Here is a 16,595-nt window from a genome sequence, read left to right as displayed (position 1 = left end):
ATAAAATGAGTTCGTCTAGTTCCACACAACAATTTTGTTTATTCTAATAAATTTTACACATGACACACGAGGGACGAGGCGAGCGAGTCCCGTGCCGTGATTGGTCCGTTCAAAGACACGGACGTCACACAAAGACACTGACTCGAAAATGGAGTAAAACTATAGTGCGTCAAGAAAATCTTGTCAGTAGCAATGTACTGCAAATTAAAGTAGGGTAACACCATGTAACACTCAAAGAGCAGAATTGCGCTAAGAAAAGCAGCAATGTACATCGAACCAAAACGTGTTTATTTTTCCGCCCTTCATACGTGAGTTCGAGTGAATTATCATAACCTCAAATTTTACTAATGTTTACCGTCAACGAGCATGATTGTACATTGTAGGCACCTTAGCTTTGCTTGAGGTCATGCATAATCTTGGTATTTAATGGTGACAGCAGAAATTTCTCTTGAAATAGAAACGATTCAGAATGTAAACAATAAGATGATGGCTGTCATTCACGATCCACATTCCACAGATAACACACAGATGACACGCGATTTTGGAATTATTCGAACACAGTGTTGCTAACCCGCGATTTTCCAAATTTGCCGCCTTTTACTACTGACAAGATTTGGTTGATCCAGTATACCGTATATCTGTGGCAGAGGGGGTAGCGCTGCTATGCTCAGTCTGGAGGATGTCTTGTCTGTGGTACAAATGCTTTTCAAAAAAGTTGTCCAAATCAAATTGTCCTCTTCTACAGCACTGCTGTTTTTTTTCTTTCAGTACAAACGGCATTTCTTGTATATGGATTTAGTTATTGTAGAATATTACCATATAACATTAAAAAAAACTACATTGGTATAAGCATGAAATATTAGTGATTTTTGAACTAACACAATATTTTTGTACAAATGCAAGGACTTCAAAAAACTGGCCAAGTGCGAGTCGGACTCGCGTTCCAAGGGTTCCGTACATTAAGTCCGACTCACGCTTGACTGCACATCTCGAATAGGTTATTCCTGTCATCTGTAGGTAAAGAATATGTGTATTTTTTTCCAAATTTTAGACCCAGTAGTTTCGGAGATAGGGGGGGGGGGGGGGGAGAACGGTCGGACCGACAGACAGACGCACGAGTGATCTTACAAGAGTTACAAGGGTTTCGAAGAATTAATTAATCCGAAGGTTTATTTACCACTGATGGTAACTACTGGGAAAAAAATTCCCAGTAGTTACCACTGGTAACAACTTGGTGGTAACAAGTGGTAACAGAAATATGCATCGGCGCTCGTATTGCATGCCACGCCACAAGGTTAAGGTTACTACGATATTTAGGCCCACTTGCACCATTCCACTAACCTGAGGTTAACCGGTTAAAGCTGGAGTTGCCACAGTTACCAGTACAATTCGACACTAGGTTAACGGTTTAACCGCTTAACCTCGGGTTAGTAGGATGGTGGAAGTGGGTCTTAGGGGCTCTGTTCATAAATTACGTCATCTATTTTTGACGATTTTTGATCCCCCCCCCCCCCTAAAATGATCCAAAAATCATGCTTCGAATGACCCCGTTTCCTCCTACGTCATGCTACCATCATCCGATGTCCAGACCCCCCCCCCCCTAATTTGAAATGACGTAATTTATGAATAGCCCCTTAAGATCGGTTTTCCTAGGATAGCGGTGCCGTCATATAGCGGCCGTCTCCATACTAAATAATACGGCTAAATATGGATGTCGTCGTATTTGTATGGAGACGGCCGCTATATGACGGCACCGCTATCGGAGGAAACCAAAGCTTGAAACTCGCCGTCATTAGAACTTGCGAACTATGTAAACAAACCGCCATATTGAAATTGTCTCTGAATGATGAATTTACTAGTGATGGGCAAGACTCTTACTTACTACTTTACTAATGTCGAGTAATAAAATACCAAAATTAAAAAACAAGTAGTTACTTATTTTTTATTTGTTTAATCACGATCAGAAGACAAATTGGTACTTAAGAACCCAGAAGAACTTGGTATTGATGTATTTTACAACCACGGCGGTAGGTACAGAGCGTGAGCTGGGTAGTGTGTAACGGGTTTATATCACAAACTTTAGTCACAACACTACCCATCATAGACAATTGTAGAATTTAAAAGAAACAAAAACGTCATTCCATCAGGTCCTAATAACTTAACTTATGAAACCATTTTAAACTTTTAATTAAATATGCAAGATACAGTTATATATTTATGTATTTTACGGAACGGACCGTTTCAATAGTGTATATGTGTATAGTTTGAATTGTCTTTGATGTGGTGAAAATTCAAGGAGAAACAGTCACAAAACAAAGTTACATTGTTTGTTTACATAGTTCACAAGTTCTAATGACGGCGAGTTTAGTGGTTGCAACCAGAGATGGGCATCATTCGAATAAACTTTTATCGGAATAATCATTCGAATAAACAATAATTCACGATTTCTTTATTCGCGGATGATTCATTCGCGAATAATTCATCAGCGGATGATTCATTCACGAATAATTCATCCGCGGATGAATCATTCGACCACTTTTCAAATGACGAATGTTTTATTCGTTATTTCATTCGAATAAATCCACGAAGAATATTTAAGTTTTTTGGCTTATTCCATTCAAATAAACAACACGAATAATAACACGTTTCATATGACTTGTTTTTACTGTATATTTATTTGTTCAGAAATTAAAGATTAGTTATAAGAAAGATCTCTGAATAAACGTTTTATTTATTAAAAAAAAATTCGAATAAACAAATTATTCGTGGCAATTCATTCGACGAATAAATTATTCGCGGATAAATTATTCGACGAATAATTTACTCAAATAAGAATAATTATCCGACATTTTTATTCGTCATTCGGGATAAATTTTGTTATTCTTATTCGTTATTCGTCATTCGAATAAATTTTGCCCATCTCTGGTTGCAACGCCGTCACCGTGTTGTCCGGCGACAGGCTATATCTTAAGGTTGTAATGCAGCTGTTGGTGCACGGAGTGCACATGCGGCTCGCGGCTCTCGGCGAGCAGGGCGGCCGCGAGCGCCGCGTGCGCCCGCAGGCGCGCCACCAGCGGCTCCCAAGACCCGTAGTTCAGCGAGGTCAGCTGCACGGCCTTGTTCAAGATCTTGTGGGTCTCCAGGAGCCAGTCTCTGGCGGAAAAATGGTTCCGTAAAGTCGGTTTACGGACGATAGTTTTACGGGGTTATTCCCACTGGTTACCACCAAGTTGTTACCAGTGGTGACAACTGGGAATTTTTTTCCCACCTTTTACCACTGGTAACTACTGGGAAAAATTATTCCCAGTAGTTACCACCAACTCGGTTCGGTGGTAACTACTGGGAATTTTTATTCCCAGTAGTTACCACCAAAACTTTGTTAAAGTTAAATACTAATAAAAACAGTATAAATAGTAAGAGTATAAATACAGGGTGATTTTGAATTACCTAATAAAATCACAAAAATAATCTAAATGGATTCCGCACCATCAACAAAAAATAAAGCAAAAAAATTGTGTTTGTTGTATGGGAGCCCCCCTTAAATATTTATTTTATTTTATTTTTAATATTTGTTGTTATAGCGGCAACAGAGATACATCATTTGTGAAAATTTCAACTGTCTAGCTATCGTGGTTCATGAGATACAGCCTGGTGACAGACGGACGGACGGACGGACGGACAGCGAAGTCTTAGTAATAGGATCCCGTTTTTTACTCTTTGGCTACGGAACCCTAAAAATTGCGTACTTCATGCGTTACTATGGAGATTCGTCCACAACGTGACACTTTTCCGTACATGCTACCGGTGTTCATCGATTTATAAGACGTTATCATGTCAAAATTTATGATAATCGGGTACTTTCCTCTACATAAAATAAATTATTTCACACCGTGCACGAAATAAAGCACCAGATAATTATTAGAATAAAATTAAGGTAAAAAAGTTTTAAGTTAAACGGTTTTATTTTAATCAGAAAGTGTACCAAAAACTAGAAAATAAAAATTATTATACTAATCGGAGTTCTATATATGTATTACCTATGTTTCCTTTCTGGACAATAATCATGCAAAACGTGTAGCAAAATGTAGTTTTCTCGAGTCTGATTCTAAACGCCTTTTTTCGACACTATGTCAGTGGATTAAGTATTAATCGGAATTTTTTTCTCAGACTAAAATAAAAACGTGGGACCCGGTAAACGGGACCCGGGTCCCTTTTCATAGATAATGCTCCAAATATTGAAATATAGTGTCTCACCGGTAGTCTGGGTTCTGCTGCGAGTTGAAGACCCTCTCCAGCATCACGTCCGACAGCTTCCGCAGCTCGTGCGCCACCTGACACTCAAAATAGTTATTTACGATACAAGTGCGGAAAAGAGGAAATTCGAAACGAGTGGCGATATAAAACATGACCGAAGGGAGTGTTTTAAATCGACACGAGTTGCGAATTACCTATTCGCACGTGTATCGTACAGCGTTTTACAGTACATATGGCCCTTTAAACTTTTGACATCGCACGAAAAGTGCTATTTTACGCACTAGTGCGGGAAAATAGGACCATATGTACTGTAATAGTACATTATTGTCGAGGTTCGGAAGTAGCTACTTGCAGGCTGAGGATTCGTTTTAAACGGACGACCTTGGGAGTCCGTTTAATTGAATCCGAAGCCGGCAAGTAGCCTTCCAGCCGAGTCATATATAGTGCTTTTCTCAAAAATGGTGCAAGAAATAGAAATATTTTACAGAACTTACAGAAGCAACGTTCTAATTTTCACAGAAAAAAATACAACCATTAAAAAAATTTGCTTGCCGCCTTTAAAAAAAAAAAAGAAGTGTATTTTTCTGCTGAAAATACGCCAACCTATTTGAGACACCTAAATAGTCGCGGTACCAACATTAAGCCTGTAACAGACTATCGCACCGCACCGCGACCTTGGAGCGTCGCACCCATAAGTGAGAGCGAGAAAGAGATATCTGTTTCTCGCTCTCACTTATAGGTGCGACGCTCCAAGGTCGCGGTGCGGTGCGATAGTCTGTTATAGGCTTTATAATAATAAGTGCTGATCATCTGTTTGGCTGTTTAAGGGACCTATGCCTTCATTTGATATGGCCATTTAAAGTTTTAAAAAGTTTGGAACTCGTTAAATAATGGAATTTGTATGCGACATTGCAGTCCCGAAATCGAGACTGCAATGTTTTTAACTTTTTAATTTTTTGAATGACCATAAACTACGCACTTCGCGACCTATTTTTTAACCGGCAACGTCGACTTTGCCGTCCATTTTTGAGAAAAGTACCTTTTAATTCCGTATTATTATAAGTATAATCTAATGTAAAAATATGGGTGCATACGACTTACAGAAAAATATGTCCCCTTAATTCGCTGACATAAGAGCTACGGGACATATTTTTGAGTATGATGAGTGCACCCATATTTTCACACTTGACTGTACGTACACAATTGTGATTTATTAAGGTCGATGTTTAGTTTAATCTTTATTTGATATTTATTGAAATCAAATTTTACAGCATTACAGCTAACACCAGTGCACTGTAAAATTAAGTAAGTAATAATAAAGCGATTAATAAGCTACCTATTGCATGTTTGATTCGCAAAAACGTAAAAAATCTTTAAAAAGTTTATGACTTTGGTCGGCAAATAAGTCGCAGTCAGGTGCAAAAGATAAAAAAATATTAAGGAGTGTCCGGGAACGGACAATTTTATAGAAGATTGATGCCAACCTACCAACATTTGCGACTAAACGGAGCCAACCCGATCTGTTGCCTAATAGTTATTTACGATACAAGTGCGAAAAATAGGAAAATCGCAACGCAGAGTGGCGAATTTTAACAAAACGACCGACGGGAGTGTTTTAAATCGACACGAGTAGGTACATGTTCGTACATGTTTAGTGATTGCCACGAATAAAAATCTTTTATGTTTTTTTAATTAAGTACCTATTCGGACGAGTATTGTACAACCTCTTACAGTGGGCTGGGGTACAGGGTTAGCGTGTCTTATTTGAAATGCTTGGTATGTTTGTGTTGGTGTGTAAAAGTCAGTGACAACACAATGTATGTTATTTCTACTAAGAACATGAGCTCTTTTGATCCTAATAGGAGAAAAAAGTGTCCCAAAATTTCCATACATTTTTCGATCTTTCCAAAGTGACGGATGAAAAATGGTAACGGAATGGGAAAAAAAATATTGGGATACTTTTTTCTCCTATTAGGATAGAAAGAGCTCGTGATTCTGAGTAGAAATAACATAGAAATACACAAATTAAAAAAAAGTGTAGCAGACAACTTTAAATAAAATGGCCCGTTTATGAAATTTATGTGTATAATAGTCTCTAAGATATTTGAAATAAGGGCTTCGGTCATTGATAGTAATTTTATAATAGTATTTTTGACCCCCCCCCCCTAAAAACATCCAAAAATCATGCTTCGATTGACCCCGTTTCCTCCTACGTCATGCTACCATCATCCGATGTCCAGACCCCCCCCCCCCGATTTTGAAATGACGTAATTTATGAATAGCCCCTAGAGGTAGTTAGTAGAAAAAATACGAACCTCGACGCTAAAGGAGCCGTATTGATATTCGTGGGTTTGGATGTTCTGCTTGATCAGCTCCACGCTCTTAGTGAACTCGCCTGGAAATATAACAATAATAACAATAACAATATTTTTATTGACAAAAGTTTAACAGGCACGTTACGGTGAACCCCGCACTCGGCATGGCCTGTATCGCGGGGGTCATGGTCATCACCAGTTACAAATAACATAATTTATAATTTACCGGCGTCGGCGTAGTGTCTAGCTAGGCGGTCGGCGGCGGCGCGCAGCGAGGCATGGTGGCGGTGCAACACTTGCTGTTTCAGCTTGTAGGCGGCGTGGTGTCACTGTAACATTTACCGGCGTCGGCGTAGTGTCTAGCTAGGCGGTCGGCGGCGGCGCGCAGCGAGGCATGGTGGCGGTGCAACACTTGCTGTTTCAGCTTGTACGCGGCGTAGGCGTGCTCGATGCGGGCCTCTACTGATGGCGCGCGATCCGCTGTAAGCACAGACAAGACATCCTCTACACTGAGCATAGTAACGCTACCCCCTCTGCCACTCATACGGTAGTTTTACTCCATCTTCGAGTCAATCCCGTGCCGTGATTGGTCCGTGTCTTTGAACGGACCAATCACGGCACGGGATTCGCTCACCTCGTCCCCCCGCACCCCCGTATTTTTGGCAGCATCGGTTTCATGAAATAATTGCTCTAAACTCAGTCTAGAGGATTCCTAGTCTATAGCTGTAATATAGATGACTTTATATTTTTAAACAAAGTTTAATATGATTGTTTGGAGCGAACATAAAATATCGCTATATTAGTGTCGTAGAATTTTATCTCGATAAGGTAAACGTACTGGTGCTCGACGCGGCCCCAGTACATGTCATCTTGAAACTTAAGTCATTGTCAATAGAGGTGACGGCAGGGTGTCATCTATTGGGCATTAGCATGTCGAGCACTAGTACGTTTACCTTACTTGTATAGTAGCAAAATCACTTAATATCTATTTATTTCTAATTATATTGTAGAAGTATACATATGTAGGGCATAATTATATTCCATCGCATTTACACGGAAACTCACGAAGGTGTCTTGCTATTTCAGTCAGTCTCGGTACAAGAAGTACTGACATTGACTGAAGTAGCATGACACATACGAATGTTTCCGAGAAAATACGATGGAAAACTATTATGCGCTACACCTGTAACTGCGATTTACTGGCCGGCCTTGATAGGGATGATGACACATGTTGAATTTGATAACAAAATCTAGTATAATAGAAAGCAAATGAGCAATTTATCACAATATTGTGGATATTAAAATAATATATGAAAGTAATACAGGACAAAAATACAGGTTTCAAAATTTAAGTTTTTTTTTAACTTCCAAAAAGGAAAAAGTGAGGGTACCATTCGATTCCTTACATTTTATACAAAAAAAGATTGTATAGCAATACAGTAAACGCAATATTTCACCGACAAAAACGTAATTTTCTTGTTTTGTCCATACTACAAGATGGGCTCTATGTGACCGTGACGTCACGTTCACATATCAATTTGTTAGGAGCGTTTCGCGACTGTAGTACTTTAGTCTTGAATTATCATTTCTGACTTTTGTATTGCTTTAATGCAATGGGTTCCATATAGACATTTGATCCTAAAAACAAACCTGATCGATTGATACCATTAATGAAAATTTGTCATCTAGCCTATAAGTGTAAGGCCTGAGTGGACGCTAGAGTTGTGCGTGCGGCGGGGCGGGGCGTGCGGCGTGCATGTTAAACAAATGCAAGCGTATAGGAGCGGCCTTAGTGCACGCTGCTCACATCACAAGTGAGCGCACAGCCACGCTGGAAGCACAAAATAGATACAGTACAGAAGTCAATCACATGTATGTACTTCACTTTTCATACCTACGCTCGGCGGTCGCTCTAGGGTTGTCAACTATGATTTATGCACAAAAAACTATCGTGGTAGTGGCACTCGTATCTAGTAGTGGCCGGGGCGGGGTGCTTACCTATACCTACCTACCTAACTTTTCTGTTTAACGTTAAAACGAACCATCGAAATACAAGCAGATACTTACTTACCTCCCTGAAACCACTGGTAGCTTAAAAAACGACAATTCACCGTTTAATGTTGAATTTAAACAACCGTCCACTGAACAGTTATAATAACTTTTTTTTAGTTTCTCCATTATTGCACAAAAAAGTTGACAGACGCGTGTCTCAAGCGGATGGCACTCGCGCTCGCACTGGTCCCAACCGGTCCGAGATATCGTGTCCGTGAGCAGTGTCTATGTGTGCGTTGCTCGAGCGCACTTTGTATGTAGATTGATTTCTGTACTGTATCTATTTTGTGCTGGACGCTCCGCCGAACGCTCCGCTTCGAGCGTCCACTCAGGCCTTACACTAATGGGGAAAGCCACAAAAAGCTATGGCTCTTGAGGATGGCAATAGCCACACCTTGTAATAGCATCTCGTTGGCACGCTCCAAAGTGTCCAGAGCCCCTTGCAGTTGGAATGGCGCGTGGCATTGCTGGCATTGCGCCCGCTTGGCACTGCCACTGCATATTACTGGGCCTTTGCACGACTGGCACAGGTACGCGGAAAACAGGAGCTGGCAAACAACAACCATCTGTATTATTGAAATAGGGATGACACATGTTGAATTTTATAACAAAATCTATTTTTTTTTTTTATTTTTTTTTTATTTATTTAGAAACAAACAGTCTCTCAAAATCTAGTAAAATAGATAGCAAACGAGCGATTTATCACAATAATGTGGATATTCAAAATGAAATATTGAAAAATTACAAAATCACAGGACCTGAAAGTTTCAAAATTTAAGTTTTTTTTTAACTTGCTAAAACGATAAAAGTAAGGGTACCATTCGATTCCTTACATTTCATCCAAAAAAATATTGTATAGCAACTATATACATAAACGCAATATTTCACCGACAAAAACGCAATTTTCTTGTTTTGTCCATACTACAAGATGGGCGATGACGTCACGGCCTCTGGCCGTTTTGTATAGGGCGTTTCGCGAGTCAAGTGCGACTGTCGGACTTTGACTACAATTTCTGAATTTTGTGTTACTTTAATGCAATGGGTCCCATATAGACATTTGATCCTAAAAACAAACCCGATCGATTGATACCATAAAAAAAATTAGTCATGTAGCCTATTGTACAACGGGACTTAATCGCGTAATTAAGTTTTAAGATTTACCTCCCACGTTTCGCGGCGTGGTCTCGGAGAAGACTGGCTAAAGGACTATGCGTCAAAATGGTCCCAAAACCAACAGAGTTGAGAGTTAGGTCCTTAGATAGGTATTTCTCTGTACTTCATTTCGTTCTATGGGTACCAAGCGGAATTCCATTGCAGAACTGAGATATTGGTATTTTAGTCAAAATGTCGTCACCCTTATTACCTAGGCAATATCTAATAGACCCATTTATGCAGATATTTTTAAATAATGTGTATATTTGAAATAAAATAAACGTCGCTGACTGCGAGGTTACTATATGCGCAAACGATGCACATCCCTGGTGCGCCGGGTGCGGGCTTATTATGTCTAAACGATGTTGTACTTCTAGAAACATTATTTTATTTTTTATTTTATTTAATCAATTTGTAATTATATTCTTTAACAATAAATCTGTATATATAGTGATAAGTGTAAACACTAACATAGCTGTAAGTACATACTAACAATATTTATGAGTCAAAGTTACTTGAAATAAATGATTTATTATTATTCTCTTTATTTACTTGAACTCTCTAGGCTAGGTGATTTATAATATGAATATAAAAGTAAAATATAAAAACACTTACAAAACAATAAAAAATACATATAAACACATTATAAAAAACCTAACCTAGGGTGCCGCCAGCAGCGGGGCAAGGCCCAAGCTGCCGGTGGTCAGGGCCGCAGAGAGAGGAACCGGCGGACTATCCGCGCCGTGTCCAAGATCACCGCCTTCTGCATCTGGCCCTTGATCCAACCACCTAGCGAGAGTCTCTCAAGATGTTGGTCGAGACTCTTCGCTATTAGACCGTTCGCTGAAACAACTATCGGGACAATGATCGTCGAATCAACATCCCACATGGCGGTTATCTCGTGAGCCAAGTCTAGGTACTTACTGGACTTGTCCTTCTCGGCTTTCACGAGATTCTCATCATGGGGGATGGTGATGTCAACGAGCACGGCCCGGCGTTGCGCTCGATCTATTATCACAATGTCAGGCTTATTGGCTACAATAGTCCTGTCAGTGATAATAGATCGATCCCAATAGAGCGTGGCACGACCATTCTCGAGAACAGGCGCAGGTAAGTACTTGTAGTACGGTACTTCGCGGTCCACAAGGCCGTATAGAAGAGCAAGCTGCTGGTGAATAATCCTGGCTACGAGATTATGTCTGTGCAAGTACTCGCCGTTAGCAAGATGAGAGCAACCGGAAATGATATGCCTGAGTGACTCTCCGGGACGGCGGCATGCCCGACAAATGTCGACCGTACCGTCCTTCAGGATATATTTCCGATAGTTGTTCGTCATCATTACTTCGTCCGCAATTGCACAGGCAAAACCCTCGGTTTCTCCGAAGAGGTCCCCGAATCGTAGCCAGTTCACCGACGCGAGCAGGTCCACATCGGGTCCCGTGAGGGCCTTGTAGAACCGCCCGTGTAGCACCTTACTCTCCCATGCCGCCTTGCGATCCGCAGTACTTAGTACCACAGGTTTGCGCCAGTTCTCGTTTGCCAAGGAGAGCGGCGTGAGGTTCCTGTCTACTGCCACCACATCACGATGCATCCCACACTCGTTGTTAAGGAAATAATTCCTGAGATTGTACACCTCGCGGTTGTGGAGATCCTTGGCGTTTAGGAAGCCTCGGCCTCCACATTTCCGTGGGATGTACAATCTCATGACTGACGAGCGTGGGTGTAGCATGCGATGTGCGGTGAGCAGTGATCGGACCCTCCGATCCAGGGCGTCCAGCTCGGTCTGAGTCCACCTTAGTATGCCAAAGGAGTATGTGAGTAGGGGCATTACCCAGGCGTTGAAGGCGCGCACTTTGTTGCCTCCTGACAAAAGACTGTTAAGGACTTTTGTGAGCCGACTAAAAAAGCGCTCCTTCACCGACCGTCTAATACCCTCGTCCTCAATACCCAACGACTGTGACATACCAAGGTATTTATAGGTTTCTGATTCAGAGATAGATCTGAAAGACATTGTCTCAGAAGGTTGTAAATTTGTTGAATTTACAACCCTCCCCCGCTGTACATGCATAACCGCACATTTATCGACACCAAACTCCATGTTGATGGCACTACTGAAGACTTCGGTGGTTTTCAGTAGCTCCTTCAAGTCTTGGTTATTTGGTGCAAATAATTTGAGGTCATCCATGTACAGAAGGTGAGAAATGACTTCACCCTCTCTCCGAAGCCGACAACCTAGTCCCAAATCCTTCAGCAGGGTGCTGAGGGGATTGAGAGCTAGGCAGAACCATAGGGGACTCAGACTATCACCCTGAAATATTCCTCGCTCAATCCTTATGAAATCCTGCGGGCCATTATTATTATTATTATATTACTATACTTGGTCAACCAGATCTTGACAGTAGAAAAAGGCGGCAAATTTGAAAAATGTAGGCGCGATGGGATATCGTCCTATAGAAAATTTGAATTTCGCGCCTTTTTTACTGACAAGATTTGGTTGACCAGCTATATATGCTCCATGTTGAAGTTGAGGTAATGTGTGACCCGGGGTAACCTGGAGTACGTACCACCCCGTCCTGGGGATCGGTGCACGCGTCGCAGTTGCAGGTGAACATGTATTGTGCGCGCAGCGACGCGCGCCGGTGCGCGGCCGGCTCGCGGGACCGCGCCGGCCCGTAGCAGTTTAACACCTGCCCACAGAATAAATACTAGGTATAAAAAAAAAGTTTGTAGCTTTCTAGTAGAGCCCGAAGGCTTATCCTATTGTCTATTGTTCAGTAAAACCGCACGTGCTACTTACCTGCAAAAAAGGGTCCTAATTATTATATTTGGCACCTGAGCGCGGGCTAGTCCAACGCTCAAAAAACCAGTGTAGGTGCGCTCTCCGATAACGCGCCTTTGTTACGCATCTCGATGACACATTTTAGACTGGTTCTGTAGCGTTCGACTCGCCGGCACTCAGTAACCGAAGTACCGATTTTTTATGCAGGAGGTTGTGGCACGTGGCACGAGCGGTTTTACTTAACAATAGACAATAGGATTAGCCTTCGGGCTCTATTAGAAAGCTACAAACTATACAGAACGCTCACTGTCTAACAAAACGCGTCTATTACGGGCCCGGAGCAGTTTAACACCTGGCCACAGAATAAATACTAGGTACAGAACGCTCACTGTCTAACAAAACGCGTCTATTACGGGCCCGTAGCAGTTTAACACCTGGCCACAGAATAAATACTAGGTACAGAAGGCTCACTGTCTAACAAAACGCGTCTATTACGACAGGTGTGATCGCTAGGTGGAGTAAACGCGAGCGAAATAAATATACAGGAACTTTTTAAGTTTTTTTTAACTTCCAAAAAGAAAATAAGTAAGGATACCATTCGATTCGATTCGAGATTATTCGAATTCTTTTTCTAAGTGTTCTATCCCCGTAGTAGTTATTAATTCTAGGAACGGATAGTTTGCCTGAAGTCACATCCTTTGTGATATATGTATGATTAACTGGTGTTAAGGAATCCGCTGAGTTAGACTCATGACATGTCTTACGTCATATTATAAGGAAAATAGCTCACCCCCGCCGAGCTCTGTTAATAATGTCAAAAGAATAAAATCACTAACCTCGGTATTGGCTGGCAGTTCCCGCGCACACACTACTATCAACCGGTTACGGTAGAACCTGGGGAACAACGGAATATGGGGCATTATCTATGAAAAGGGACCTTATTGCCGATGGCGCTTACGCTGCACAGCATTGCGCGACATTGTATTTATATCGGAGCATCGTTAATAATGGCGTAAGCGCCATCGACGATAAGGCCTTTTCATAGATAACGTCACATATGTGTGGCTTAACTTCAAACTCGGGTAAATAGGGAATATCACGCGAAGCTCTGCGTAGGGGGCGCCACTCCCAGAATCAAGGACAGGGGTATTTACCATTCGCTTTTCATTTAAGGGAAAACATCGTGAAGAAACCAGACTAATCCCGGTAAGGACTAGTTTATCCTCTGGGTTGGAAGGTCAGATGGCAGTCACTTTCGTAATAACTAGTGTCTACGCCAATTCTTGGGATTAGTTGTCAAGCGGACCCCAGGCTCCCATGAGCCGTTAGTACTGAAAAAATGTGTCCTGCCTGTAAATGTGCAGCGTGAAAATTAGCTTTATGGATTCTATTAACTTTGCGACGTCTACAGGAAAGACGTATACGTAGACGTATACAATAAAACGTGATATTACCCTTAGGGCCACTTGCACCTTTCACTAACCCGGGGTTAACTGGTTAGACCTGGACCCTCGGGTTAGTGGAATGGTGCAAGTGGTCCTTACATGTTGAGTGTATGGCCCCAACTCTGGTGTCGATATAGTAGTAGTAGTAGTAGTAAAATACTTTATTGTACAAAAAGAAACATAAAACATGAAAGAACACACATCATTAGTACAAAGGCGAACTTATCCCTTTCAGGGATCTCTTCCAGTTAACCCTTGAGCAATTGAGGGAGAATTGGAGAACGGTAGACATAAAAGCTGTACTAATCGGCATAAAGATAAAAGATTTAATATCCTACAAGATAGGTCAAACCTATATCCTACTATAAGTATATACAAAGTATGGGATATGAAATATAACAAATATGTAAACAGCTATATATATTTGAAATATATAATACATATAATACATTCTAGATACGATATAATACATATATAATATAACTACCTAACCGCATACATCTTTTAGATTCAAGTTCCGTCAGAAAGCCATGACTTCTTTAAATTCGCCTTTAGCGATGCGACCGATTGACACTTTCGAAGAGAAGACGGTAAGGAATCCCATAATTTGACAGAGTACACAGTAAAAGACTTGTCATAGGACCGGTGTTTGTGTGGTGGGATAGCCAGAGAGAGATTATTAAAAGGACGTTAAATAGAAGCGAAAGTATAGTTTGTAGCTTTCTAATAGACCCCGAAGGCTAATCCTGTTGTCTATTGTTCAGTAAAACCGCACGTGCTACTTACCTGCAAAAAAGGGTCCTAATTATTATATTTGGCACCTGAGCGCGGGCTAGTCCAACGCTCAAAAAACCAGTGTAGGTGCGCTCTCCGATAACGCGCCTTTGTTACGCGTCTCGATGACACATTTTAGACTGGTTCCGTAGCGTTCGACTCGCCGGCACTCAGTAACCGAAGTACCGATTTTTTATGCAGGTGGTTGTGGCACGTGGCACGAGCGGTTTTTCTTAACAATAGACAATAGGATTAGCCTTCGGGGTCTATTAGAAAGCTACAAACTATACATGTATGTATCTACGACGCCGAATGGGCAGCCATTTGAGTTGGGAGCGGAAAGATGAAATGTGATCTTTGCGTAAGCCAAAAATGTATCTGATGCAAACATTTTGCAAACGCTCAAGCTTGTCAAGTAGCTCCTCCGCGAGATCAAGAACTGCAATGTCCGCGTAATCAAGAAGGGTAATTAGCAGAGAACGTGCTAGCATGACTTTCGTGTGGACACGGAGGAAACTCTGGAAACGATAATATACAGTGTGGAAAGATAAGTCGGGCCCTGGAGGGAAACTACCTTAAATCCTTAAGCTGGCTTATTTTACTTAATGGAGACATTCCTTTATTTTTAAAAAGAAACAAAACTGCATTCAAAGTATTTTTCTTTTTTTCTTCAATTTGGCTTGTCTAAAAAAATCTTGAGTACTAAATATTAGATTTTATGGATATTTTATACGACAGACGAGTGTAAGACCTAATGTTTCTTGGAGAAATGTTATCATTAACATTAACTGTACCGACTAGTAGAATAAAATTGCGAGTTTTTATTTTTTGGAATTTTTAGTCGGTTCGAGTCCCGGGCGAAGCAAGCGAGTTTTAGAAAATCTTTGAATGCAGTTTTGTTTTTTTTTTTTTTAATAAAGGAATGCCTCCTTTAAGTAAAATGAGCCAGCTTAAGGATTTAAGGTAGTTTCCCTCCAGGGCCCGACTTATCTTTCCACACTGTAGGTTGTCAAAGGACTGTCTCATTTCAAACATAGACACTACACTTTGTATTACACTAGTACTAGCACCCAAAAGAAAAGTATGATTATACGTAGTTTTATTTGTTCTTAATTTCTGACAATTTGGTTTGACCAACTATGTATATTGTATATATATGTATATATACTCACGTGTTGATAATGTTGGGGTCGCACGAGTGATTCATCATGGCCGCCGAAGGGTATATAGCTGTCGCACGTCGCACCTCTCGCTCGCTCACTGTCCGCCCTAAAGAATAAATGTTTTTTGAAACTTATGCGGAAATATTGAAGCTACAATAAGGATGATGGCACATGTTTATTTTATAACAAAATCTAGTAAAACAGATACCAAATGAGCAATTTATCACAATAATGTGGATATTAAAATAGTATATGGAAATTATACAAAAATACAGGACCTGAAAGTTTCATAATTTTAGTTTTTTCTTAACTTCCAAAAAGTAAATAAGTAAGGATACCATTCGATTCCTTACATTTTATCCAAAAATAGATTGTACGACAACTACATACATAAACGCAATATTTCACCGACAAAAATGAAAATTTCTTCTTTTGTCCATACTTCATGATGGGCTCAGTGACAGTGACGTCACGTTCCCATATCAATTTGTTAGGAGCGTTTCGCGAGTGAAGTACAACTGTCGGACTTCGACTATCATTTCTGACGTTTGTATTGCTTTTAATGCAATGGGTCCCATATAGACATTTGATCCCAAAAACAAACCTGATCGATTGATACTATAAAAATTTGTCATGTAGCCTATTAGAATTCCTGTAGCCT

The 16,595-nt window shown here is 40.7% G+C and overlaps 1 protein-coding gene across 1 annotated transcript in view; it reads right to left on the bottom strand.

Moving 5' to 3' along the window:
- Positions 1–2,960: 2,960 nt before the first annotated feature.
- The window catches only part of LOC134660892 (SET and MYND domain-containing protein 4-like), a 32,135-nt gene continuing 18,500 nt past the window's right edge, over positions 2,961–16,595 (bottom strand). The window contains exons 11-18 of the mRNA XM_063516750.1: positions 15,944–16,040; positions 13,389–13,446; positions 12,338–12,460; positions 9,016–9,169; positions 6,912–7,049; positions 6,570–6,649; positions 4,255–4,331; positions 2,961–3,153 (exon numbers count right to left, since the gene is read on the bottom strand). Coding sequence (XP_063372820.1) covers positions 2,961–3,153; positions 4,255–4,331; positions 6,570–6,649; positions 6,912–7,049; positions 9,016–9,169; positions 12,338–12,460; positions 13,389–13,446; positions 15,944–16,040 — 920 coding nt within the window. The remainder of the gene's footprint in view (positions 3,154–4,254; positions 4,332–6,569; positions 6,650–6,911; positions 7,050–9,015; positions 9,170–12,337; positions 12,461–13,388; positions 13,447–15,943; positions 16,041–16,595) is intronic.

The sequence above is a fragment of the Cydia amplana genome, chromosome Z (genome assembly GCF_948474715.1).
Source record: "Cydia amplana chromosome Z, ilCydAmpl1.1, whole genome shotgun sequence".
Taxonomy (NCBI): Eukaryota; Metazoa; Arthropoda; class Insecta; order Lepidoptera; family Tortricidae; genus Cydia; species Cydia amplana.
Note: the sequence above shows the minus strand (reverse complement) of the source record. Positions and strands in the feature narration are given on the sequence as shown.